Below are 12242 nucleotides of genomic sequence, written 5' to 3'. Positions count from 1 at the left end.
GTGCTTTCTTGAAATGGAACCTTTCTCTACTAGCTAGAACTAAAATTTTTCAAAGTCTCTAAGTTAAACTTCCTGTTTTGTGAGAATGGCAAATGCACATCCACACCATAAAGATCATCTTCTGTTGAATTTCATGTCCTTGGCTCAAAGTTTGAAGGTATAGCAGGATTTTAAAGAAAAGTTCTCAGTTTCTTTTAGTGTGGATGAAACATTTCATTTTTCCCCCAAGAGCTCTGTTCAGAAGTGCCCAAACCATTTTTTGTATGAAAAATTTCCCCAGACATTTATTTAAAGATATCTGATGGAGATATTTTCAATGTAAGTACTTTCCCAAGGCTTTAAGCAATGGACAACAGCAACATAAGTAATATTGTCAGCCAACTGCAACAAAAAGTTGTACTATCAACTAAGAGGTTGCATTAAGAAAAAAATTAATCTAGTCTTTTTTCTTCCTTTGACAGATTTTTTCCTTCCTCTTCTTTCAAATTTCAGTGATTGTCTAAAAAGAATGTTAATAATGTCTGTGGCCACAGTTTTAAATCAACTTTAATCTGTAATAAATGCACTTTAATCACCATACATTAAACAGTAAACTAACTTCTGTGAAATTATTTCAACCTTGCGTTTATACTGCATGCATGTCTGGGACTCTTTCTGGCTGCTTTCCTGGATTCAAAAATCTGAACCAATTTCTCCATTCCTTATTAGCCTCAGTTCTTCTTTAAAAAAAAAAAAAAAGTGATGCCTGCCTAGTAGAACGCTTGACTTTTCAGTAAACTGCCTTGGGTATTTCCCGATATATCATACTCCCTCATGTCTTTTTCTCTTTTGTTATTAGTGTAAGAAGTGATTGAAAGTTAAAACCTGCAAAAATAAGGTTTTGTTAAAGTACTGGAATCCTCTGTGGATGTGTGTAATCATTAGAAACTGAGTACATTAGGTTAGCTTACACTCCTAAGTCTTACATGTGTGCTGTGCTGCTACTTGCCAGATTTGCTTGCATTTGCTTTTACATGGGTAAGTGCTCAAACAGGCAGGTCCACTACCTCCTAAACTTTCAGATAAGTAAAGAGAAAGAAGAAGCAATCAGAACCAATAAACTGGGAAAGTATAGCTTGGGTAAGGTTTTGTTTTCTTCCTCTGGTGGTATATGTTCTGTAATACTGAATAGAATATCAGTCCTGAATTAATCAAGATTGCTGGCAATTATAGCTAAAACTGCTGTAGAAAGTTTGCTGCAACCTTTTAAACGTCATTTTACTTTCTTAAATTAGGTACTACTGGGGAAAAATTACATGTATCATCTGGCTACTAGGATGGAAATACTGTAAAGAGCCAAATAAGATTAGGCTCCTAAAGCTCCATGTGTGCAGGCTGGTGGTGGAGAAGCTACGTTATTAGGCTACTGGTATCACTTGCCTTTGAGGGAGAATATAGCTTTGTGCCTATGATGTCAGCTGAAATTCCTGCTGCTAGCAGCATACTGTATGCACAGTCTCTATATTGACTGTGATAGCAATAGCCATTGGCTTTATTCTTGGCCTAGGAGCCAGTTCCTTTCAATAAACTCTTGGAGGGCGAACATCTTTCAAGGCAGATTCTGTAACTCTGCATTCCATGGTAACGTGCCAGTAGCTAATGCAACAAGAGACAATACTCGGATCTTTCCTTAGGGAAATTTTTACAATTGAATTGTGGTGTTGTAGTGTCATTCTCCTTCCTCACCCCGCCCATTACTTGGGAACATGCTGAGAAAAGGGATAAGTGTTTATGATTACAAACACACAGATCAGTTTGAGCAAGACAGAAGTGATAGGTAGGGGCAAAGAGCAAGCCTAGATATGAAAGCAACAACAATGACTGGTTTTATTGGCTATAAAAGTATGGACAGAAGCATGTGCTAGTACTAAACAGCCTGCTTAGTTAAATGGGCTTCAACAGATTTATATAATAAATGAGTGCAAAATTTTGCTCAGGTATCCTTCCCACTCCAAGAATGAACTTTTTAGCATTACTTCTTTGATAATTGAAATAGATCACTGTTAGCTCAGGATTTGGGGCATGTTAATTTTATCTTGTGGGAAGAACTACCCATTTTAGTCATGACAAGATAGCCCATATGTATCATCAGATTTAAACAAATATATTTTCTTAACATTTTGAGCAGCTTCAATTGTCAGGAGAAGGCAGATGTATTAGCTTAGATGCACATATGCAGTATAATCTGGTCATTCAAAGAATAAAATTTATTTAAACAAAGTTTAGAGAGAAACGTGCACAGTGAAAGGAAGCAATAGAGCTTTCCATTAGAGTAACTGTAAAGACTTTTATCTAATTAGAAACTTAGAGCCGTGAAACACTTTTAATATGAAATCTGACCTAAAAAACCAGAACAAATTCTAAACTGCCTTATTTTCTGAGTGTGTTCCAAGAACAAAAAGTAAAACTGGTGAGAGGAAGTTCATCTTTATGTAGCCAGGAGAGTAAAACGTAGTGACATAATGGTTCGTAAAGTTATTCTTCTTCTGAACTTTAAAAAGTAGCAGCTGTGAACATGGAAGATTCTTTTCAGTTTATGTGGGAAAGCTTATTTAAATAAATCAAACTTTCTTACTGTAGTGAACTATTTGGAAATAGTATCTACTACTCTGCTTTACAAAGCAATAATATAATCACCTCATTGTATTCCTACTTGAAACAGTGATATCTAAATATCATTGCAATATATGCATTAGGAGTGACTAGGAGCCAAAAAAAAAAGGAAATTCAGTAGTGTAAAACTAATTTACACAGTGTTTACATACTCCTGGTCTTCCCTATAATAAGGAGGTGTATTGGACACTATTGCACAGATTATCCATGAATGTGAAACATGTGCTGCAATTAAGCAAGCCAAGCGGTTAAAGCCCCTGTGGTATGGAGGGCGAATAGTTGATACGTAAAACACCGTGTGATATGAATGATGCATCTGAATGTGTTGTGGAAATGTGCAATAGGAAATACTCTACAGAATGTACAGGCTGTCTGAAAAGAATAATTTTTTCCTGAAAGTGTCTTTCTACCAAACTGTTTGTCATAAGCAATTTTTGAGGCTGATAACATAAAGTTTAAAAAAGATCTGCTTGTCTTATATGGGCATAAAATCTCCAGATTCATCATAAGTACTGATGCATTTTGGAAGGAGTATGTATCCTCCTGATTCTGGTCTCTCGCAAGCCTCTTTTTTTCAGGATGAAGCTTGAATAAAGAGAGGAGAGGGAGTACCGTATGTGCTTCTTGCAATATTTTTCATCTTTAATCACAGAGATGCACAGAAAATGTCACAAAAATTCAACCAATGGTCTTATTAATGACATGAAAATGAAGCCTCCCATGATGAGGACTTAAAGGAAAACCAGTTTTAAATGTTCTGAACATGTCAGAATAAGCATGATTAAGGAGCCAACTTTAATTTTTATATAACTAAAATAAGAATTTGGCCTGATATCTAATACAGTAATTTCATTCTCTCTGTGTGGCTGGGAAGTTACTCATTAAGAAACAGCTTCCTCAACTCTTATTCTTCATCTTCTATGACCATTGGAAAAAGCTAATTATTTGAAGAAAGTATAACTCCTCATTTTGGAGGGTTTTCCTTTCCACATCTCTGATGCATTAGAGTAAGTAAAGTTGTGCTAATTACAATTCTATTAATACATTTGTAATAGTGCATTTGGGGCAAAGGATTCAGACATCTTTAAATTTTAGGTATCCAAAATGCTTAAATTACAAGCCTGTTCATACACTGTGGTCCATACAGGCAAAGACGACAGATAAGCACTCTGAACTGTCACATAGAGGTGACTTGCTGTACTGATTGGATAACTAGTTTAGAACAACTGAGAATAAGATTGTCATGGTTAGTTTCTGGAATCGGTTACTGTAGAAGTCCTGTTCTAGTTAATTTCATGCATGTGGATTTGGGATGGATTTACAGGCATGTGTTAGAGCATGGAGATTAAAGAGTATAGTGAGAATGTGGGTTTAAATAGGAGCAAGAAAGAAGAGGGGAAGTAGAAATACTGTATAGGAGGTCTTCAGAACTGAGAAAAAGCTGCTGTTATGAAAATGCATATGTTAATAGTGTTCTGGGAGTCTAAGGAAAGACAGGAATGAGTGGGATATCAAAGCACATTTTAATTGGTATACTTCGTATACTGTTTTTTTGAGTGTTTGCTTTTTTGTGGTCAGAGTTCCAGTTGTGGAATTTTGCAATTGTTTGCAACATCTATTCACCTTCTTCTAACTAAAATATAATGCTCTCCTCAATACACCAGTACCAATCCTGACCTATACTGACTCATCCTGGTAGTTCAACTATGTATCTCCCTTAAGCAGGGTTAGAGTTAGGAAGGGATATCAAGATAAATATAGAATCAGTAAAAGTATTTAAGAGTGAGTGATTGTAAGTTCAACTGTCCCAGGCTAACATCTCAGGAAGCTTCAGGAATGAATATGTAAAACTGTCATCCATTGACTCTGTCCAGTCTCTATACCTTTTTCTCTGATGTTAAGGGATTAACAATGATTGTTGTAATTGTTTGTCCTTCCATACGTGCATGTTTCACATTCCCAGATACCTTCACATTTATGTAATGGAAACTGCTGAAAAGGGATCCCGTGTGTTGCAAGAACCTGCCTAATGCCAAGATGCTGTTACAGAACTGTAGAGCCCAGAGATGCATACCAGTGGGGACCTGGGTCTCAAAGCAGACACATACACTCTACCTTTCCACTTGTCAGCCCATCATAAATTAGAAGAGATCTGTAAGTGACTTTAAACATGTTCAGAGAGAAAGCTATACAAAATACAGAAACTAAGATTAGGATAGCCCACTGTGACAAAGAATATACACATAACAGAATAGTAATACCTCTTGCAAAACAGAAGAGTCTGAGATCATTACATTTGTTTCTACCACCTGAGGAATGAAATCCTAGATATATAATTTATTTCCCCCCTTCTACCCTCCCAAATAAATGTTCTAAGAATGATGTTTTTTCATGTAAATGTGAGATGCTAAGAATCTCAAAAAACTGAGCTTTATTCTTTATTTTAACCATATAACCCTTCTTCAGTATTGCAGCTGATGTAATTGTCCTTATCTGTAACTGTGAAGCCTCCGCCTTGAAGTTTTTATGCTGTGCTATATCTCAATTAACATTATCTAAAGGTTAGCTAAAACTATTATTTGACATAATTAACTTCTACTATGGTCACAGCTACTGAGAGGGTAAAGCAAGATCTCACTGAAATCCCTGGCTGATAATGACTTTGGCAAGACAAAAACCAAGAGTTGAAATTCTTAATGATAAAACAGTGTCTTACAAAACATGTACTATTAAATGTATATGCATTAATAAATACATGTTGCACATTAAAATAGAAGTCATGTAAATAGAAGTGCATATTTTTCAACCAGAGCAGTGCGGCTAAGTAGGAACGAGACCCACCCCATCCTGCTGTATATCTAAGTGAATCTTATCCTATGATATAGGTGATGTGGGGAAAGGAAAAATACATGCTGGTAAATCTAGTGCTCCATTTCAAATACTTAATTACAGATTACTATTTTGGAGTGCTGAAATATCCTCTGTTCACTAAAGTTTCTGCTGTGATGCTTAAGAAAGAGAGAAAGTACAGTACATGAGGTTGCAAGTAGTTGTAGTTCAGTTTCTTTTCTCACAAAAGCTAGAGGTTCAACATCTGGCTTGGATTATTCTGTCCCTCTCCTAGTAGTGTGGAATCATCCTCTTCAATATGTATTTTAATGCTTTGTCACATCTACATTGAAATGCTAGCAAGTTTGTGCAGGAAAAACTTCCAAAGACTTCTAGGGCAACTTTGAAAATGGAATCTGGGAGACTTAGTCTTATTAAAATGTAGTAGAAGTTATATTTCTTTAGTAAGCTCTGAAATTTTTCTTAGTTTGTAAAAATACTCACTGAAGACCCTCTAGACACAAGTAAACAGACAGCAAGATAGGTACCAAAGTGAGCTGGGGCCACCATACGGCGAGGAAGCCATGACATCTGTGATTCTGCTGCCCACTGTGCTCAGAGCTCAGTGGGAGCAGCAAGGCCTTCCTAGAAAAGAGGCAAGTTATCACCAATCAGCTATTAGTAATGTGTTTTCCCTCTGTGAGAGGTAACTGCTTCCTGCTGTTGCCTTCTGCAGAGTTCCAACTTAGCAGGCTTAACCCCTAATTTGGGAAAGAATAATTGCTCCAACGGTCACTGAAAAGCTGTCAGCCCTTGCTTGGGATGGCATTTCCTGTGATTTTTGTATGCAACATTCACCTTGTAGTCACTGTTTGCTTTTACTGCATCTCAGAATTTCCCGTATTAAAAATGGAAGAGAGGAGGCTTAATAACACTTAGCTTGGCTATGGAAAGAAGCTTACAAAGTTGTTGTAGCAGTGCATCACTATTGATTAAGCAAGATGCAGGTAGTATATTTAAGAGTACTGTTCTCCAGGGGGGAAAGAAGATCTGTTACTGTATGCTGCAAAGATCAGTAACTCTCCCTTCTACAAAATCATGAAGCAAAGTTAATCACCTCCTTTTGCTTCCTAATTTAGTTATTTAAATGTTCAGTGCAAACATAAAAGATGAAAGAAAACTCAGGAGGACATCTGTCTGAGTACAAGATATTGATATAAATAGAGAGACTGGGAAAAGTAGTTGTGAGTCTGTTTCATTTTCTACTTCAGGAAAACCAGTCAGAACAGGACTGTGCAGGAAAAGCACTGCCATAAGCTCTTGCTGAGGGAGAAATTGGGGCACAGCTCAGCACTGTTTGTTTTCATGTAGGTTTAGATAATAAAACACAGAAGGCTGAAAGGGAGATTTGATTTACTATTGTTCGGAAACCACATTTTCTTAGGTCTGCAAGCTTCAGCTGTCCCTATGTTTTTGCTAGGGTTTTAGATTTTTGCTTTTCTTTACATATTTTTCCATCTGTATTTTCTGTTTGGGATAATAAAAGGTTTAGAAGTCTAGAAGAGGAGGAGAAAGTGAGTGGTTTGCAGCAAGAAAGCGGAGTCTCTCATTTCATTCATTTCTTTTCTCATTGTTTGGCAGGTGGAAAGCACAGATTTACAGGGCTGAACTGCATCAGCTGAAGAAGTGGGGGAAGAGAAACAAAACAAGTACAGCACCATTGAAAAGAGCTTCAGCTTTATCTAGCAGCATCACCACAGCAACCAGAAAATACAATTAAAAGACAAGGGCTAGAGCAGAGAAGCAGAAAGTGCAGCTCCTTACCTTTGGACAGAAGGCAGCAAAATAATTATGCAGAACAGAAAAGAGTATTTGATGGATCTAGCCAAACTGTGGCAAAGGGAAGTGTCCTTTCATTAACAGGAATGTGCCACTGTTTATGCGCTGGAAAGGGGAGTGCCATGAGATCTACTGAAGAGACTATTTCTGTGGTTGCATATCTACATGTGTTTGCACCCCTGCTGGGACTGAATTAGGTGGTACAGGCATCTTGGACCATCAGGTATTGGATAGCGACATTTTTTTTTTTTCATTCAAGGTGTACCTGGCACGTGAACTGAAAGACACTGCAGATCTTTTTCAGAGACACAAACAGAGTGAGACAATCTCCAGCCTTTCCCTTCTGTATCTGCCTGCTATACCATGGGATGTCGGCAAAGCTCTGAGGAGAAAGAGGCAGCGCGGCGGTCCCGTAGGATTGACCGCCACCTGCGCTCTGAAAGTCAGCGACAACGAAGAGAGATTAAGCTCCTTCTCCTTGGTACCAGCAATTCTGGGAAGAGTACTATTGTAAAGCAGATGAAAATCATCCATAGTGGTGGCTTTAACCTGGAGGCCTGTAAGGAATACAAACCTCTGATTATCTATAATGCAATTGATTCTCTCACACGTATCATTCGGGCTCTAGCCACCCTTAAGATAGAATTTCACAATCCTGACAGAGCGTATGATGCTGTGCAGCTTTTTGCCCTGACGGGCCCAGCTGAGAGCAAGGGTGAGATTACCCCTGAGCTTCTGGGAGTCATGAAACGGCTCTGGGCAGACCCTGGTGTGCAGGAGTGCTTTTGCCGCTCCAATGAGTACCACCTAGAGGATAATGCTGCATACTACTTAAATGACCTAGAAAGGATTGCAGCACTGGACTACATCCCTACAGTGGAAGATATTCTGCGTTCTCGGGACATGACCACAGGGATTGTAGAAAATAAGTTCACCTTCAAAGAGCTGACTTTCAAAATGGTGGATGTGGGTGGACAGAGATCTGAACGCAAAAAATGGATCCACTGTTTCGAGGGGGTTACAGCAATAATTTTCTGTGTGGAGCTGAGTGGGTATGACTTGAAGCTGTATGAAGATAACCAAACAGTAAGTGCACCTTCCGTTCCTCATTCTCTTTCCTTCTCTTCCTTTCTCCCTCCCCAGTGTTTGGCCTTTTTTTCTCCCCCATCTCCCTATGCTCCCAAGGCAGTAATCCCTGAGTTCCCAGCCCCAAATGTGATTTCCTTCCTCTCACCCCCAATCTGTAGTAAAAAGCCAGAAACTATGATTCCTTTATTTGGATAGTTTTCCCCACTGGACAGATTTATTTATTTATTTATGTAATGTTACTTTCGGGAAATGGAGGTGCTCTTCACATCACAGCAGGTTTGGTGGTTTGTTTTTTGTTTGGGTTTTTTTTTTTTTGGTGTGTGTGCCTTTTTGCTAAATGTTTACCTTGTTAAGTGTTACTCCAAACCACTTTAAAAGGTAGACAGTAGTGACATCCTGGTGTACAGGGATGGTTAATTTGGACACCGTGTTTTGCAAGTCCTGGGAAATTTTGAAGCAAAAATAGTAATAAGTAACAGTTTTCTCCCCATTTTTTTCCAGGATTTTCAATTGGAATTTGAGATGAATTTAAAAAAATAATCAAATGTTTTTTAATTAGTATGGAACTTTAAAATTTTCTTTGACCGTTTTTGTTCACATGGCTGATTTGCATTGTCCAATGTATAACTATTCCTGTTTACTTCCCTTTAATGCTATTAGCTTCTGGTTTTCACAGCATGGAAATACAGTAGCTATGGAAAAACATATGAATGCTTAACGCATATGCAACTATGTGTTTGCTATTGCATTCAGGTTGCCTGAGTTAACCTTTATAGGGTTTCATTTGAAATTATTTTTTTGACAGCCTTGTAAAACATGATGCTTAAGAGATGGAAGTTTGTGGGTAGGAACACGTAATGATACCATCATGTAGCGGTTCCTAAACATGCTGTATTTATGTTTGAGAACAGCTGCCTTTCAGGAAGAATTAAAATCTGTATTGTAAAATCAGAAAGCTAACCTTAAAATGCTTCTACTTCTTTTGTACTCCTTTACACATCTTCAGTTGTTTTACACTTTTGAAAGCTTGTTCACCAATATCAGTTCCCGGAGTAGTCCAGAACACCAGAATCCCTGTTCTTTTCAGCAGGTGCATTACGTAAGTGTTGTTGGGGAGGAAATTGTTCCAAGAAGTTTTTCATACAGTTTCAAATCTAACTGGATCTCAGTAAGTTTACAGAAGGGGATCTTTCAGCCAGGTCTAACGATCTGGTTTTGGCAGTCGTCTATGGAAGAGGATTACTAATCAGCCTTAACTGTTGTTCTTTATCAGATACCCTGGCCCCCATTTATGTGTAATACACACATCTATATTAAAGTTTCTTTACAGAGTACCTAAATCAAAAGTAGTATACTGCACATGTATGTGTAAAAGCTGTATCATCTGTGTGACATCCGCTAGTGCTTGTATGGGTGTGACACCACTTTGTATACAGCTGTTTCCTTTTCCCTTTTTGCCCTAAAATAATAATTTCAAGGAACCCCTGAAAAATCTCACAACTGATTACCAGTTCATATAGACTTTTCTAAAATGGTAGAGTGGGGGAACAGGTTGGGAGAAAGGAGAATTTCCTCCACAAACAGACTCAGTGGAAGGGAGTACTGGAGGTCTACATAAGATGTCTGTCACAGTGCACATCTCTCTGTGGTGAATTTTCTCTACCCTGAAAAGCTCCACTCCCCTGTCCTGGAGGGGGGGGGCAGCTGTGACCTTCTTCACTGTTGTTTATTTTGTATTGGACTTGTGTAATGTCAACATAGTTGCATACCTGTTTTTTTCATTAAAAATTGTTTATCAATAGCTCCTGTGCTCTTTAAAGATGCCAAATACATGGTCATGGTTTTGATAATGACTGGAATAACTGCAATGCTTTAATTCCTAAATGTGAAAGCCTTCCCAAAATTATGCATATTTTATATAACACATGCCATTCACCAGATCCCTCAGGCAAGGTGAACTATATCAGTACCTGAAATGACTTCAGTGCCTTCTATCTAGTCTGCTGTTTGTATAGTATCACTTATCACAGAATCATGGTACAGATTAAAATATTGTCAAGTGACCTAGAGGATGCCACAGGTTTGGTGATAGGAATTTATAGCAATCGAGGTGAGGGAACTCCATGAGATGGAAGTGGTTAAAGAAAAGAATTCCATAGGTGATACTTCTGACATATTTTCCAGAGTTTGTATCAGAAGTTGAGAGAGGTCACTGAGGTAGCGCTGGAGGAAGGTGCTAATATTTCCTTCCAAGCCGTATGAAAAATGGACAAACCAAAAAGAAACAAGTATCAGACAAAACCTGTGGAGCAATACTTCCCAGAAATCTCACCCTTGGCTTTTTGTTTGCTTGTTTGTTTTTACTGCCATACCTCTCAGTAAAGTCTTGTCTGTTCAAGTTCTGGGTTCTGCAACCAACTCCTTCCCTACCAACCAGCGTAAGACTAGATCATCAGTAAAGAAAATAAGTGAAACTATTCCCTTCACATCCCATGCATGCAGGAAACGGGTTCTTTACTTATCACTTTATACAGTCTCTTATCATTATTGGTATAGTGATGTGAGATTATTTCAACTCATTTGTACTTTTAATTCCTTTGTCAGTATTTTTGGTTGCTAATACAGTTGCTTTACCTAGATTTTTCTTATTAGAAGGGAGCCAAGTGGTAAGTTTGAGAAGCAATTATACTTGGGTTTCAACCAAGACTACAAAATAATTTCCAAAAATATTCCCTTTGATTTACAAGCTTGCCTTATATGGTTGAATCCCTTTTGTGTGCACTTTCTACGATTCTTCAAGGGAAAAAAAACTTATGGTCAAGAACATTCACCTATGTATTTTGAAAAAACTTTTCAGAAATACTTGAATTCTACTGCAAATGGAATACGCATTGAGTACTAAATCTTTTACAAAGATTTTTCTTATTAGAAGGCAGCTAAGTGACAAGTTTGAGAAGCAATTATAGTAGGTCATGAGAAATATCAGACCAGAGAAATTTATTTTAAGAGGAAAAAAAAAACCAGATTGTTACCTAATTTTTAGTAGCTTTGTCAAGTTTGTCTAGACCTTTCTGTTGTGCTTCTATCATTGACTCCACGTGTCTGAGGCTATTCTATGAGTATCGAATTCCCTCTTAAATGATTTTTGCAAAGGTATGATATTTCCAATAATCCTTGTCAGCAGTGTTTGAGTTGGCCCTTTTTTGTTGGTATAGTGTATCATATATATACATATTTCCCTATTCTTATCTTCTGTAGTGATTTTTACAGCTTATCCACTCCACTTCCATTGTCTTCTCTGTACTACACTGATTACCATTCACTGTCCTACACGTGGATTTATGCTTCATTATCTGGAGATTCTTGTCTTGGCATTAGTGCCTTCCTATTGTAACAGATTTCTATATCTGATTTTTGTTTAGTAACCTCCTCTTGACATGAAAGAAGCATTGCCCCTAATTCTTTCTCTTCATTTTCAGAGACGGTAGGAAAATCATATCTTATTTATATTTAGACCCTGACTAGGAGTTAGTTGGTTTCTTGCATTCTTTAGGCTTTTCCTGCCTTGCTCTTTGGATTTAAAAATCAAAAAGAACTAGCTCAAAGGGAAAAAGATCAATATACTCTGAAAAATCCTTATGGATGTTGATTTTTATCCTAATATCTAGAATCACATAAAGTAAGTGTCTGGGTTATTCCAGAGCGACATTGAAGCCCACTCTTACATAGTATTTTACAGCCTGGAGGGCTAATGTCCTATGATCTCTTTTTATTCTTTTTCTACAGTCTGATGTTCCTTGGTGCTACTGCTTATAAAGGCTACTCAACAGTGA

The 12242-nt window shown here is 37.7% G+C and overlaps 2 protein-coding genes across 3 annotated transcripts in view; one reads left to right on the top strand and one right to left on the bottom strand.

The window, feature by feature from the left end:
* Window positions 1–12242, bottom strand: part of RSPH14 (radial spoke head 14 homolog) — a 102975-nt gene that overhangs the window by 36483 nt on the left and 54250 nt on the right. The window lies entirely within an intron of this gene.
* The window catches only part of GNAZ (G protein subunit alpha z), a 73672-nt gene that overhangs the window by 18172 nt on the left and 43258 nt on the right, over window positions 1–12242 (top strand). For both annotated transcript variants that reach the window (XM_052797391.1, XM_052797392.1), the window contains one exon: window positions 7123–8406. In XM_052797391.1, coding sequence (XP_052653351.1) covers window positions 7684–8406 — 723 coding nt within the window. In that variant the 5' untranslated portion in view covers window positions 7123–7683. The remainder of the gene's footprint in view (window positions 1–7122; window positions 8407–12242) is intronic.

This window comes from Harpia harpyja, chromosome 9 (genome assembly GCF_026419915.1).
Source record: "Harpia harpyja isolate bHarHar1 chromosome 9, bHarHar1 primary haplotype, whole genome shotgun sequence".
Lineage (NCBI taxonomy): Eukaryota > Metazoa > Chordata > Aves > Accipitriformes > Accipitridae > Harpia > Harpia harpyja.
Note: the sequence above shows the minus strand (reverse complement) of the source record. Positions and strands in the feature narration are given on the sequence as shown.